Source organism: Exophiala xenobiotica (genome assembly GCF_000835505.1).
Source record: "Exophiala xenobiotica strain CBS 118157 unplaced genomic scaffold supercont1.3, whole genome shotgun sequence".
NCBI lineage: Eukaryota > Fungi > Ascomycota > Eurotiomycetes > Chaetothyriales > Herpotrichiellaceae > Exophiala > Exophiala xenobiotica.
This window is the reverse complement of record NW_013562492.1, coordinates 1,830,198-1,844,316: the sequence shown is the minus strand read 5'-3', so window position 1 is coordinate 1,844,316 and position 14,119 is coordinate 1,830,198. Positions and strand designations below refer to the sequence as shown.

Below are 14,119 nucleotides of genomic sequence, written 5' to 3'. Positions count from 1 at the left end.
TTTGCCGACAAACAACAGCGATGATAGTTTGTGTGGTAGGAGAGCCTCCTGATCAATTGGAGGCCCAACTGGGTTGGCGCTAGGGTGCCATTCGACGACAAACAGCAGCGAGGACAATTTGTGTGGTAGGAGGGCCTCCTGTTCAATGCAGTGCTAACTGCTGCTTCGACGATTCAAGCGGCAGCCGTTTTGCACACCCGGTTAAGCGAGTTCGTTACACTATTTACCCATGAGACCGTAGTGAATCGATCAGACTGACGACGAACCAAGTACGATATTTCAAGTCCGCGGGAGGCCGGAAACCCCATTAATTAGTCAGCTTCCTCAGGGAGACAGCAAACTGCACCGAGCGCGCCATGCTCCCCTAGCGCCCTCATGCCGGCATACTGCACTAGAATGCTTTCACTGTTCTGATTCCTGGATTCCAGAGGAGCCAGCCAAGACCCACGCATGCCTTCTCATTCGAACCTATAGGACCGACGACCAGTCTTCGCTCTTGAAATACTCTTCCATCGACGTAAGGGGAAGTTGGATCCCAAGCTATAAAACTGTTAGGGCGGGCTTCATGCGCAGGTTGTGTGACTTACTTGCTCGACTGTCACTAGGTCGGGGTCTCCACCAGTATAGCCAAATTCGTCGGCAAACGCAAAGGTCTCTGCGAGCTCATTCTTCAGTGGTTCGGGTACACCTCTGAAGAAGTCGTCTTCGGATATCTGCTTGAAAGTGGCCTTGACACCAAGTGTATCTCCCCAAAGCTTTGTCCAGTCTGGCCAGGTCATATGTTCCGACGCACCGAGAAGCTCCGTTTTCGGAGGCAAATCAGCCAGTGCCTTGACAAAGGCTCCTGTATCTTTGTGCGCGACCACAAATGGCACTTTCATTTCCGGAGAAAAGGTCCTTTGTATCACATAGCTGCCATCTGACTGCTTCTGAGGTGCCAAAGCTGGAAAGGCTTGCCAGTTTCTGACATAATGTCCGACCTGAAGAAGACTCATGAGTGCTGCGAGCTCCGGAAATCGAGTTTCAATTGCCCGGATGATCTCGATTTTGGCGTTATTGTGGTATACGTGAGTATATTTTCCATGACTCCATTTCCGGGCGTCACTCAATGAAGACAGCACAAAGCGCTCCAAGGTCTTCATTGTCGTGGGCCTAGCAGCTGCTTCCGCGATATTAATGCCTTGTTCGACCTCTCGATCAAAAGCATACTGGTTGGGCGTGCGACCTCCTAAGCTATCCTTCGGTGCTAATGCATAGAAGAGGTGGCCGAAGAAGTCGGTATTCGAGAAAATGATCGTAGCGCCTTCGAAAGCAAGGAACAGGGATTGCTTATCGTCCAAATCACCCGTGACGATTTCAGCTCCTTTAGCTGTAAGGGCTTGAGCAACAGGGCCTGAGGAATTCCGCGATACGCCCCGGACTTTCCATCCAGGAAGACGTAAGAAAGTGTCGGCCACGGACGATCCCTAAGCAAATTAGTATTATCTTCATATGGTTGCGCCCTTGCCTACCTGAATACCGGTGATCCCGATGATGACTATTGTCTTTGACATGATGATGAAAATCTGTTCGTGAAAGTACAGGAACACAATCTCAGGAGAGCGAGATGTCTCACTTATATACCATGCATCTTTTCGAATGGACTTGAGCTACCGGCAGATTTGCAACTTGTCATAATGCGTTCTTAGAACGGTCGAAACGACTTATCACGCGCCTGAATAGCACGGCACTAAGCGCTGCCGGTGCATTATCCTCTCTGTATTACAAATTGATGTCGGCTCTGGGTCCAATAGGCCGTGTTCTGAGGGATGGTGAATCCATGGAGGTGCCGGAGCCCCGAGGAACAGAGTCACTAGACTCGACACGAAGGGGATCTTCGTCTCAATCTCACAACCAGTTGCTGCTGTTACCTGGCGAGAACACTCAAGAATGTGTCAAATTAGGACTGATGCTGCAGCTTCATAACTCTTGCCACAAGCCGACAGTTTCTGCGCGGTCCAGACATATTGTGGTTAATGTCTGAGAATATGGGTGTTTTGAGGTGGAATAATTTGTGATGAAAGCAACTTCGGATCACGAGCTTCATGACCTCTGGCAATGAATCATAGATCCGCGGAGTTTGATACCGTCACCTTGACTGCGACAGTGTCGAGCTGTTTGAGTGGCCTTGAGTAAGATTTGCAGTCAAGTTCGGCTGTCACGTGACCCTCATCGTTGTTGCTCGTTGCCAATATCCTTGCAGAATGTAACAAAGGTAAGTAGCCTTTGTCCTCCAGGCTTCTCTGTACCTACCTCACTGTTTGATAAGTGGTTTTCCCCACGCTTGAGCACTCAACCCACCATGATTGCTCTCGGCACAGGACAGTCACAGGTATCACGATCTAACACAGAAGTACCAAGACTGTCGTCGAGAATGCAAACAGCTTCTGACGGCGTTGAACCACTGCGTCTGCGGCCGACTACAACCCATACGGCCGTACTTAGGACACGAACACGGGGACGACGCGCCACAATGGAAGAGCCTCGAGGCGATACAAGTATGCGCCTACTGTGGGATCATGCCACCCCTCGTCATGCTCAGTGAGATTGACTAGCCTTGTCTGTTCATGCCCAACGTCACGTGAAGACTTCAACCGCCGATGTGACCGCAGGAGCAAACCTCAATGAGGGCGCGATACCACGAACTTTGCGCACGTTCAGCCATGCTGATTGCCATGGGTTAGCGTTGGCCAGAGACGCCATGGTATACACGGTGTAGTCAACAATGACTCAGCATGCAGCTCTGCCATGGCGCCTGACGTGGACAGACCTGTGTGGGCATCATGAGACATTCAAATTCCAGGCGGAAGCCAAGATGCATACCTTCATCCGCATACGCCCGTTAACGGCGAAGCAAGAACATAGACCAAGGCTGAACACGGCTGGCAGACATATAATAACATGGCGAGCAGCCTTTGCCTGGCTCGACCTCTTTATGAGATCTGTTATCACTCACATGAGATCTATACAGCGCATTGCACTCCCTTCTACTGCCGCATGAAGTTGTAAAGGTGTCTGAGAAGTTATCAACATATGCAAAATTGAAGTCCGACCAATCTTTGACTCCGATCAATCCGGAACTATTCATTTCTTGAACCTGGATGCAGAAGATCATGGCTGAAGAATGGGACGCTATCGTCATTGGATCTGGCATCGGAGGCATGACTGCCGCGACACTGCTGGCCCAAGTAGGCAACATGAGGGTGTTAGTCCTCGAGAAGCACTCTGAACGCGGAGGCTTGACGCATACCTTCCGTCGCGATGGCGCAAGTTGGGATGTAGGAGTGCATTACATTGGAGATATGCAGCCAGGGTCGCATGTTCGCGGGTTGTTTGACTTTCTGTCTGGTAAAGCACTCACTTGGAACCCCATGCCGGCCGATTTCGAGCGATTCATCTACCCAGGACTCAAGTTGGCCCAGCCATCAAATCCAAAACAATATGAGGACCGTCTGATTAAACGCTTCCCAGACGAAGCTGCAGCGATTCGGCGCTATTTTGTGGACGTGATGGCGGCGGCCAACTGGCTTAGCAGTGGCACTTTTCAAGCTGTATTGCCGTGGCCGCTCAGCTTTCTGCTTTCACAATGGCGTCGCTTTGGCTCTCAGAAGGCAATGCAGACAACGGGTGAATACCTGAATCGCCAGTTCGTGTCGGCCGAGCTCAAAGCCGTGCTTGCCTCACAATGGGGTGATTATGGAGTGCCCCCGAATGAAAGTGCCTTTGCGCTACATGCAACTGTCGTTCGGCACTACCTCCATGGAGCTTGGTTCCCATGTGGAGGGGCGAGCCGCATCGCCAGGACCTTTGAAGTCGGCGTCGAAGCCCATGGCGGTGCCGTCAAGGTGTGCCAGGAGGTGACATGCGTTCTCATCGAGGGCAGTCGTGTCGTAGGCGTCAAGGCCCTGGACGGGCGTGGAGTGAAGCGCAGAGAAGTCGTCTACCATGCCCCTATAGTCATTTCAAACGCAGGCGCGGGCCCGACATATAACACCCTATTACCCACAACTGGTGAAATCGGTCGGCAGACGGCAGAAATCCGGCGTGTTATTGACCTCCTCTCTGATGGAATATCGGCTGTTGTTGTGTACCTTCGACTGGAAAAGCCGGTAACGACACTTGGTATCCATGGGGAGAACTACTGGATCAACACGACGTTCAATCACAATGACATTGACGCACAAACAGCTGCGATACTGGAGGGAAAGCCTCAACATGCTTACATGTCGTTTCCCTCCGCCAAGTCAGGAGACGAAAGATTCCATACCGCCGAAATCATCGCCTTGATCAAACCCGAAGTTTTTTCCAGTTGGCGTGGAACAATGCATGGCGCACGTGGGACGCAGTACATCCAACTCAAGCAACGCATCTCGCAAGGCCTGATAGATTTGGCTGAGACCTATGTGCCTGGTATCAAGGCATTGGTACACTATTTTGAGGTGTCGACGCCTCTCTCGGTCGAGGACTTTACTTCTCATACAACTGGCGCATTTTATGGGTTGAAAGGGACGCCGAAGAGATACTCTTCTTCGGTCCTTTCTGCACCTTCGCCCATTGCAGGCCTCTATCTCAGCGGGTGCGATGCATGCAATCTCGGGGTTACCGGCGCAATGATGGGTGGTGTTGTAGCAGCGAGCCGAATATTTGGACCCCTGGGCTTCTTCCGCGTTATGAGAGCTGTGCGCCGCGGAAAGTCCAGGATGGAGATACCAGTGACTGAAACTCTGTCCTCACATGAAAAGAAATGCGCAAGGCTTGTGTCCAAGAATGCATTGACAGAATTCATCTGGCGTCTTGAATTCGAACTTGACGAGTCGATTCATTGCGCGCCTGGACAATATGCTATGGTGTTAGTTGCGCCGTATGAGTGGCGGTATTATTCAATTGCTGGGATCGAAGGCAAACGCTTCACGCTACTCGTCAGCACCCGCACAGGCGGCGACGGTTCAATATTTGCGAGGGGGATTCAGCCGGGCCAAGAGACGAAGGTGGAGCTCCCGTATGGTTCTTTCCAGCTGCAGCGCAACACACACCGGAAAGTTTTTGTTGCGACTGGAACTGGCATTGCACCATTCCTGCCAATGTTTGAAGCATTAGCCTCATCGAGCGAACTCGAGTCGGCCGAGCTGCTCTTCGGCTGCTATCATGCAGAGGACGACATCACGCACAACTTCGAAACTCTGCCTCGGACTACGGTCTGTGTTGATGGCGATCCGTCCGCCAGGGGAGTATTTCACGGACGAGTCACAGATATCCTCACCGACCTGAAATTCGATCCAGCAACGACCGACTTCTATATTTGTGGAATTCCAGCTATGATGGACAGTTGTCGGACGATTCTTGCACATGCAGCCGCAACTCAGGTGTTGACTGAACCTTTCTAGCTGTTGGACCAGTTTGAGCCACCAGAAAAAGTGGAGTGGCGTCTTTCCCTGGGTGTAATATAATCTGGGATTCTCCTTGTAAACCCGCCGGATTTGGAGAAAGAGTCAAGCGGCTCTAGCTCTTGTATTATGACTGCTCGTTGGCTAGCAGCCGATAAACTCAGTAGTACGTAGAACGAAGGGCACCTGAGGAGTGAGAGAAAGAATCAGGCACAGTCCAAGGGAAGATTAATAATGTACGCTGGTGCCCTTCTTTTCATTTTACCGATTACTCCCAAAGCCAGAGGCACCATTTCCACCTTTGCGCCCTTGTTTAGTCTAGGGTCATCATCCTACACTAGCCAACATGGACGCGCATGGGGTGATGACTTTTGGAAGGGGTTGTCTGACGAGGCTGAACGAGCAAGGCTGCGAGAATGAGGGGAAATGCGGAAGCAATTTAGGCGTGTTTATTTGATCGCCCGATTTGGCGGACAACGCGCTCTTTTCGATGGACATAAAAAGGTCGATGAACAGCACCATTTTGGCCGGTACAGCAGCCTTAGAATTGAATATCGCATGATGCGCATTCCTATTACCAATTCCTCACGATGATAGCGACCTCCGATCCTTCTACAGTGCCCACCACGAACGCGCTCCGAGCCGAGCTCAACTTGCTTGCACCAACAGTCCATACTCTACGGTTCCTTCGTTCAATACTCGGACTGGAAGATCAAGACCCTGTTTCAACCACAAAATGCAAAACGAAGAGGGCCCCCACGGCGACCAGGCCTACCAAACATCAAGTCCCCACCAATGGCAAAACAAAAGCCTCCCGCAGAGCTGCTCCGGGCTTGCATATACATGAGGCAGTCAGCAAAGAGAGACCATTGTTGTCCCAGGTCGAACGACGCCAAATCGCCGCTGAGACTTTCAACGCTACCCTCAAACAGCTGAGCGATGCCGCTAAGGCCGAGAAAAGCGCAGCAAAGTCGCACGCAGCCGGCACCACACCTGCGAAGCCCTCTCCCGCCGCACAGCCGCTCCAGGAACGATCGCCAAATAAAGAGACGCGACAGAATGGTGTAGATCCCAAAGGAAAGTTCGTTCACACAGAAGAAGCAGACTGGGAGGTGGTGGTGGGGTGTGCCCAGTCTGCATTACAGTTTCTTCGCAAACGCCAGAATGCGGAAGAAAATGCAAATCAAGACTCGTTGGAAGATACTGAGGGCGCTGCGTTGTTGCTGCTAGACAGGACCATCACCTTGGGCCTCCTAAAACAGGCGGAACTCCAGCTGGCCGACATACATCGACAGTACTGGGGAGGTGCAAGCAAAGACTTGCCACCGGAGATGACCCTGGCAAGATCTCTACTGGGTCGGCCGAATGCAGCAAGTCAACTGTCCAGGTTTCGCTTCACGACCTCTATGCAAAGCCAGGGTCTGCGTCTCGCCATGTTGGCTGGCGCCAGGTGCATAAGTATGGACTTCCTCAAATCTCTGCAATTGAAGACGGTCGGAAGTCCAGCCTGGATTACTCTACAGGGCCTTAACGAAGGTCGACATAACTCTGAAGCTGCGGGTATGCAGCTGCGTACTATTTCCCTTGCCTTGTCGAAGCTGTATTCAACTGCGACCAAATCACCTACTGAGGCAACCTCTTCCATCTGCCTCTTCGAGCTCTTCTGTACCGCTCTGGAGATCAAATTTGAATCATGGAGACATCTATGCCACACGGTTGATCCAGGAGTAGAAGTCTGGCGCCTGTTTCAGGGTGCTGTAAAGAGGCTATTTTCAAGTGCAAAAGACGTCCATGCCTCTCTGGCACACGCCCTGCGGTATCTATGCTTGTTTCAGAAATGTCTGAAGAATACAAATATCGAGAGCTCTATTCCCTCTACAATAGTCGACATATTTTCACAAGTCACTCAAGAGACCGCAGCCAGCACAGAACTTCTCGCCCTGCTGGAAGAGCAACTGCTCACCGTGGACAAAGTCGATCGCCTTGTCTTGGACTGCCAGATAGCACAGTGGAAGTTGAAAGCATATTCCGGAGCAGTCAAAGCCGCAGTCGACTCCGCTCAAAGAGCGACTGATACATTCAAGAAGGCCCTCGACCTGTCCCAAGCGGACTTCGAACGGGTCTTACTGCACGCTGCTCATCTACGTAAAACAGCGGTCGGAGTGGTGATGGCCATTGAGAAAGCTGGCGCCCGAGATGGGAAGTCAGACCAGCTGCAGAATACTGTCCTAAACCTATTGTACACTTCGTGTTGGTTCTTCTGCAGTCAGATACAACCGAAGGGATCCGGAGTTACTGACGGGTCGGGATCATCGGGAATCGTTTCTACGCTACTCAAGAATGTCGAAGCAATCTTGACCGTGGAAAAGTGCGCTGCGGCATATACATCGACATTGGCGTTCGAGGCTCTGGAAAATTGTGCGACAATACTCGAATCTCTCGAGGCCGGCTCTTCTCCCATCACTGCCGATGTCTCACTGAGATCGACCGTGGACCACCTGCGTGTGCGTCTTTCTAATGCTTTCTGGTCAAGGTATCTAGAAGCAGTCAAACAGAAGAACCTCCATGAGCAAATACAGGCCCTGCAATTGTCTCTGCGCGGCCTGTCCGGATTATCACTCGCCCACCAAAAGGCAGCCTACCTTGCTCTAAAGAATGAGAGACTAGCAGCATGTTACGTGGAATCGAATGAGCTTGCACGGGCGAGATTGGCGTTACAAAACGCCCTCGACTTCAACATCAAAGAAGGTGCTCTCAGCGATACCGTGGAACTTGCTCTGGCAGGCTCTTTGGAACGAGCCTGGTCGGGTCCAGACACAAAGGCTCTAGCCAGAAATCTCACTGCCTATGTTCGACTCTCCCTTCAACTATCGGCTTGTGAAAATGACAGCCTTTTCTATGATCACCAATCACTTCCTGTTATTCATCGCGCAATCCTGCTGGAAAAACAGATATATGTAATGGTGGACAAAGACTTGGGCGAGCGTCAGTTCAGGTCTTGTGTCTTACAGATCAACCTCGTCCTGGAGCTCCTTCGCCGGGAGGAGTGCCAAGTTTACAGACTGAGACTCAGCAATAACCTTTTTCACTGTGCACTAAAGAGACAATTTCCACTGTCGAGGTGCTTGATAGATTCTGCGACTGTGGAGAAGCTTTTGCACAGTCACATAAATCCGAACGGAACCGTCTTTCTACGGGCATATGAGTCGGGGCTACGCTCTATGCTCAAAATGCAACACGGGTTCTTCACCAGCGAGATAAGCAGCGAAGACCTGGAACAATCCGTCCAGCATGTCTCCCAGATTGTTCGCCATTGCAAAACCATGGATGATGTGAGCAATGCGCTAGACAACCTAGAAGCGGTAATGATGTCTCTACGACTTTCAGTCGACCGTGCGGGCATCTTTGAGAATCATGGGCTTAGGCTTATGGCTCTAGAAACCTTGATCCATATGCTGGGACTTGGCAACCGAATCCAGGAGCCTTCTAAGACGAGCGTACTCCTTCAATTAGGAGAGCTCTATAACACCCTGCAGGATCTAGAAACTGCCGGAAAAACTTTCAGGCGAGTCGAGACAGCAATGTCATCTTGTACAGCTGACAGCCTGTTCGCTGCAGAATTTGCGTTGGCATATGCGCAGCACTACTTCGACTCTGGAGACGTTGAACAGTGCTTCCAATGCCTTGATCGTGCTCACATCGCGTGGGACGGCCGGCAAAGCTCGATGACTTCTGGTAGCATGCGTCTACGAGAACAAACGATCCTCTGTCGCGCAGCCATGGTCGCCTCCCGATTGGCACACAGTCGGGGACAGCTCTTGGAAGCCACAACAAACGGCAGGCAGGCAGTAAAGATTGCCGCAGCTATCTGGATGTCGATCGAAAAGTTGTGGGAAGCTCACGACACTGTACAAAGAGAGGACTCCAACGACTCACAACTGCACAACCTGACAGTCGATCTCTCCAAGCTCGACCTGTCTCTGCAGCACTCACCACAGCTGACTGTTCACGCAGCCCGACTCTGGCCACAAGTCATGTTGTACATTGATGCCTTCAGAAACTTGGCTTATCTTACCGCGCATAGTGGCCTTTACCAGGATGCTATTTATTTCTACGAGCAAGCCCTGAAAGTCGCCACGAAGACCATGCAATCCTCTCTTACTCGGCTGATCTCCAGCGAGCTTGCTCTGGTGCATGCTCGTGCCAGTCAACCTGACAAAGCATCAACGACAGTTGAGCATATGCTGCCGGTCTCAAATACCCACGACACTTCGGTGGTCCAAGCCCTCACTGCGATCAACCAGAGTGAGGCGCACTTACTTCTGGGAGACGTTTCCTTGTGCCGCCAATATTTCCTTGAGGCAACCCGACTCCTACCGACAAGAAAAACACCTCAGAAGCAGATCGAGGATCATCCGAAGGGCAAAGCTAAAGGTCTGAAAGCGCCTTCAAGGGCGTCTGTGACAAAGTCGTCGGCTCGACCGAAAGGGAGAAGTACTGTTGTGCTCGAGGCACCATCGCCAAACCCATTGTCAGCCTCGGCTCGTTCTCAGCTTGCCAAGGAGGCAGAAGAGCAGCTCTCTGCTTTACGAATCAAGTTGAATTTGGCGGAGGGTTCTTCAGACGTGACCCTCCATGATGAGGCCCCTGCAAGATCAGATGGCAAGGAATCTTTGCGCAATGCGACAATGAAGGCTCTGAGCTTGGTCCGGCAAGCGTTGAAGATGTTGTCCGAGGATGCAGGTACGAATGTGCTTGCAGAGACCGCGATGGCTCTGCCTGTAAGATATAAGTCTGCCAGGAGAAGTGGCAGGGTCTCGTTTGTACAAAGTGCTGCATCACCAAGCTTGGTCAAGAACACGATACGAAGTCCGAAAGGGGACAACAGCCGAACTGGGCAGCGACCTGTTCAAGATGGAAAGCAACTGCTTGTCGCTGCTTATGAGATTCTTCTGCGGTTGAAAGACTCCGCAAAGGCTGAATTGTCCTCCGATATGGTCCACACCACTCACAAGATTTGGACCCAGATAAGTCTGCTTTCGACAGTTCTGGACCACTCCTTCGTCAATTCATCACTGGACCTTGTTCTAGATACACTAAGTCCCATGGATGTGGTGAGAATGCGAGAGCGCACAGTCATGAGGAGCGAGATGTCGACCACAGAGAAGGCTTTTGTTCAAAGCTGGCCAAGATTGGGAACCTTTGATGGTTCCCATACCCTGACAGCCGTGCAAGACATCGTAGACTTTGACATGAGTCTACTTCCGGCTTCCTGGACCATTGTTTCACTGGGCTTAAGCGAAGACAGGACTGAGCTTCTGGTGTCACGAATCTACGCTGACCGGTCACCCTTTATGCTCAGGATTCCTCTAACAAGGCCCGACATGTCCGACGGAGATAACGAAGCGCTAGATTTCGACAGCGCAAAGGCAGAGATGCAACAGATAATCTCAAAGGCGAATTCTTCTGCTCATGACCCTCGTGGAAGCTCACCTGACAAGGCGATGAGGAAGGCTTGGTATGCTGAGCGACAAGAGCTTGACCGACAGCTGGCCACACTCCTGGACAATATCGAGAATGTGTGGTTTGGTGGATTCCGTGGATTGCTCTCGGCTTCTGACGTTGGCGAGAAGATGCTGTGCAAGTTCAGTCAGAGTTTCTCGCAGACACTGAGTCGACATCTCCCTTCCCGGCAAAAGCCGCCGAAGCAAGCAAAGGCGAGAGTTGTGCTTCACAGCCACGTGCTGGAGCTCTTTGTGACGCTGGGCAATCCACGAGAAGCAGACCTCGAAGATTCAATTACTGATTTGCTGTACTTCGTTGTTGACATTCTCCAGTTCAATGGGGAGAAGAATGCCTACGATGAAATCGACTTCGACGCAATGCTAGTGGAGGTCTTGGATGCGCTGCATGGGTACCATGATGAGAAGGCAGAACGAGCAGAGCAGCCCAGACACACGATTATGGTCCTGGACAAAGCACTACAACTGTTCCCGTGGGAATCAATGTCATGTCTGAAAAACTACGCAGTGTCGCGGATGCCATCACTTGGTACCATCTGGGAACAGCTTCGCAAGATGCATGCGACAGAGAATGAGCTCGATGGCTACTGCATTCCGAGTTCGGACGGCGCATACATTCTCAACCCTTCTTCTGATCTGTTATCGACACAGAATACCTTTGGTAAAATCTTCGTAGATCAACTCAAAGGTTTCGAGGCGATTGTCGACCGGCCTCCAAAAGAAAGCGAATTTGAGACCATCCTACGCGACAAGCCGTTATTGCTTTATTTTGGTCATGGTGGAGGCGCCCAGTATATCCGGGGCCGGACCATCCGCAAGTTGGATAAGTGCGCAGTGACCATGTTGATGGGCTGCAGCAGTGCTAAGATGACAGAATGCGGAGTATATGAGCCATATGGGATGCCTTGGAACTATATAAATGGAGGCAGCCCAGCCGTCGTGGGAACATTGTGGGATGTGACGGATCGTGACATCGACCGATTTGCCTTGGAAGTGATGGCGGATTGGGGCCTGATCGAGGCTGACGGAGTGCCCGACTCGAAGCCTAAGTCAGGCAAGAAAAAGGCAGACAAAGACAGCCGGCCACAAAAGGGTCGCTGTATCACGCAGCAACGGGGCCAAGTATCTTTGGACCAGGCGGTTGCACATGCTCGGGAAGCCTGCCTGTTGAAGTACTTGAACGGAGCAGCGCCTGTCATGTATGGGGTTCCGGTGTTCTTAGCATGAGTGATTTGGATGGATTCTTATTGATACCTCTTCACAGCGAAGGACAAGTGTTTGATTTTGCGTCTTAAGGTCCTTGGCCATGTCCTGGATCGAGGCTCACTGTACCGGTAGGCTGAGACTCTGATACTCCCAGTCCTCCTTCGGCCTCTCGGCCTGACAGTGGCCGGCTGTGTGACACTAATCCGCATTGGGCCACCAAGGGCGTCAATCGTCCTCGTACGTCAGCCTCACCGTGTTATTGGCTGACCATCTGCCCCCCTCAAGGCAGCCAGCATTCACAATTCACATTCACACTCACACCTCGAATCCCTCTCTCATCCTCTTTCTCTATATTTCAAAGCCCATATTCTCTCATTCCGTCTTTCCACTTCCATGCAACTCGACTCTCATCGTCGTCAATCGAGTTTCACCATGCCTTGCCCTTGGTCTCGGCGCTGCCGAGCAGCAGTCGACAATGTCCCAGACACCCTGCCCTCACCCACCTCAGCCCCAGACATGGAGGACTGGAAGAAGATCCGCAAATACCATCTCCGTAACATGAGAAAACAAGTCCGTCAAGTCGTCCTCTTAATGGCGTTGATGGAAGCTATTCGAGTCGGACCAATTCAACTTGTCTACGAGGGTAAACATGGCTACCCTGCGGCAGGGGCAGATGACTTTGGCGTATGCTTCGTCCTACATTCATGAGCGTGGAAATTAGACGGTTGCTGAAATCGTATGGTACAGATTGCACACGCGGTCGGATACTTCGTCAGCTGGCTCTACCTCTGCGCATTCACCATCGTCTTCGTCCCATTCTTCAGCGTAAGCAACCATTCCACCCTTCTCATTTGGCCCCCGTCTCCCAGACACCACAGTTAATACAAGGCTTGCAATAGTGGTGGCTGCCAGAAATGGGCTCCGGCGACCCAGACAAGCCCTCCACGGCCGACAAAGCCGTCAAGATCTTGACCAAACTCAACCTCGTCCTCCTCCCCATGTCCATTGGCATCGGCCTACTTACCTACGCTTACCACGCCATCTGTGCCTTCATCTATGTCGACTCCCGCCCCCGAGGCAGCAAGAGGTTGCCCAAGAATACCCGCAAGAACTGGCTCATCCGCCTCTGCATGGTCCTAGGCATTGCAATGTCGACTGCAGGCGGGTACGGCGCCTTTAACATTCTCGCTGCATGGGATCTGGCACATGTCAAGCCAATAGAGTACGCCATCATCGTGGTGCCCGTTCAGATCAACTTGGGTATGCTTTTTGGCACGATTGCTCAATTCAAGATGGAGAAGAGACTGGCCAGAAAAGAAGCTGTCAAGCTGGAGAGTGCCAAACACGAAGCAGCCTCTGCCGATGAGAAGGCTGGTCTCTTGCAAGAGGTGTAGAGTGCTGTCGTGGAGAAACAGTGGCCTGGTTTGCTGAATTCGAGCGCCCGTTTGCAAGGTGATCGAATCATGACATAGTGGATCGGCAGCGTTGGGGGCAGGAGATTTGTATCGAAATCCCTAGAGACTATGGAGAGGGCAGAAAGGTCAGCGAAGTGGCTGAAAGAAGGAGAAGGCCAGTGAGTTCGTCATCATCCACGCGAAACAATCGTATACAACGGAGATCCTGGTGGTGTGTAATTTGTTTTGGGCAGGACAATCGCTTGGATTACAGGTGGTCGTTTGCACGTGCAGTATGATGGCGAGCCTGGTCAATGGGAAGGCGTGCATGTGCGAGGCGATAAGTAGCGTTCACCCATCCTTGTTGAGACTGTTTTCATCTTCGCGTACCTCAGGGAAGGACACTTTCGTGAGAATTCTCGACATCCTTATGTCAAGAATCAAGCGCTTGACACGTGGACTCACTGCTCTAATAGTATGGAAGAGCCGAAGGACTTTTGTAATATCATTATAGCACAGATCTACAATGCTTGACACCGCTCGATTTCCCACCGATGATCTCTCTCCCACGGCC

At 51.7% G+C, this 14,119-nt stretch overlaps 4 protein-coding genes across 4 annotated transcripts; 3 read left to right on the top strand and 1 right to left on the bottom strand.

The window, feature by feature from the left end:
- Positions 1 to 180: 180 nt before the first annotated feature.
- PV05_04888 (uncharacterized protein) lies at positions 181 to 1,736 on the bottom strand. Its single transcript, XM_013461340.1, has 3 exons — positions 1,512 to 1,736; positions 588 to 1,466; positions 181 to 540 (listed from the first exon to the last, which is right to left on the bottom strand). The coding sequence occupies exons 1-3, from the start codon at positions 1,551 to 1,553 to the stop codon at positions 469 to 471; spliced, it is 993 nt and encodes a 330-aa protein (XP_013316794.1). The 5' UTR covers positions 1,554 to 1,736; the 3' UTR covers positions 181 to 468.
- Positions 1,737 to 2,910: 1,174 nt separating this feature from the next.
- Positions 2,911 to 5,671, top strand: PV05_04887 (uncharacterized protein). The gene has a single exon (XM_013461339.1). The coding sequence runs from the start codon at positions 3,141 to 3,143 to the stop codon at positions 5,421 to 5,423; it is 2,283 nt and encodes a 760-aa protein (XP_013316793.1). The 5' UTR covers positions 2,911 to 3,140; the 3' UTR covers positions 5,424 to 5,671.
- A 270-nt stretch (positions 5,672 to 5,941) lies between these two features.
- On the top strand, positions 5,942 to 12,194 carry PV05_04886 (uncharacterized protein). The gene has a single exon (XM_013461338.1). The coding sequence runs from the start codon at positions 6,014 to 6,016 to the stop codon at positions 12,170 to 12,172; it is 6,159 nt and encodes a 2,052-aa protein (XP_013316792.1). The 5' UTR covers positions 5,942 to 6,013; the 3' UTR covers positions 12,173 to 12,194.
- A 238-nt stretch (positions 12,195 to 12,432) lies between these two features.
- PV05_04885 (uncharacterized protein) lies at positions 12,433 to 14,096 on the top strand. Its single transcript, XM_013461337.1, has 3 exons — positions 12,433 to 12,835; positions 12,899 to 12,976; positions 13,051 to 14,096. Exons 1-3 carry the CDS (start codon positions 12,545 to 12,547, stop codon positions 13,543 to 13,545), a joined length of 864 nt encoding a protein of 287 aa, XP_013316791.1. The 5' UTR covers positions 12,433 to 12,544; the 3' UTR covers positions 13,546 to 14,096.
- Positions 14,097 to 14,119: the final 23 nt, after the last annotated feature.

Excerpts from the sequence above, each read along its gene's own strand:
- PV05_04885 (XM_013461337.1), top strand. The coding sequence starts at position 12,545 with ATGCAACTCGACTCTCATCGTCGTCAATCGAGTTTCACCATGCCTTGC. Across the intron at positions 12,836-12,898 it reads CAGGGGCAGATGACTTTGGC|ATTGCACACGCGGTCGGATA; the intron begins GTATGCTTCGTC and ends CGTATGGTACAG. Across the intron at positions 12,977-13,050 it reads TCTTCGTCCCATTCTTCAGC|TGGTGGCTGCCAGAAATGGG; the intron begins GTAAGCAACCAT and ends GGCTTGCAATAG.
- PV05_04886 (XM_013461338.1), top strand. The coding sequence starts at position 6,014 with ATGATAGCGACCTCCGATCCTTCTACAGTGCCCACCACGAACGCGCTC.
- PV05_04887 (XM_013461339.1), top strand. The coding sequence starts at position 3,141 with ATGCAGAAGATCATGGCTGAAGAATGGGACGCTATCGTCATTGGATCT.
- PV05_04888 (XM_013461340.1), bottom strand. The coding sequence starts at position 1,553 with ATGTCAAAGACAATAGTCATCATCGGGATCACCGGTATTCAG. Across the intron at positions 1,467-1,511 it reads TCGGGATCACCGGTATTCAG|GGATCGTCCGTGGCCGACAC; the intron begins GTAGGCAAGGGC and ends TAATTTGCTTAG. Across the intron at positions 541-587 it reads ACCTAGTGACAGTCGAGCAA|CTTGGGATCCAACTTCCCCT; the intron begins GTAAGTCACACA and ends ACAGTTTTATAG.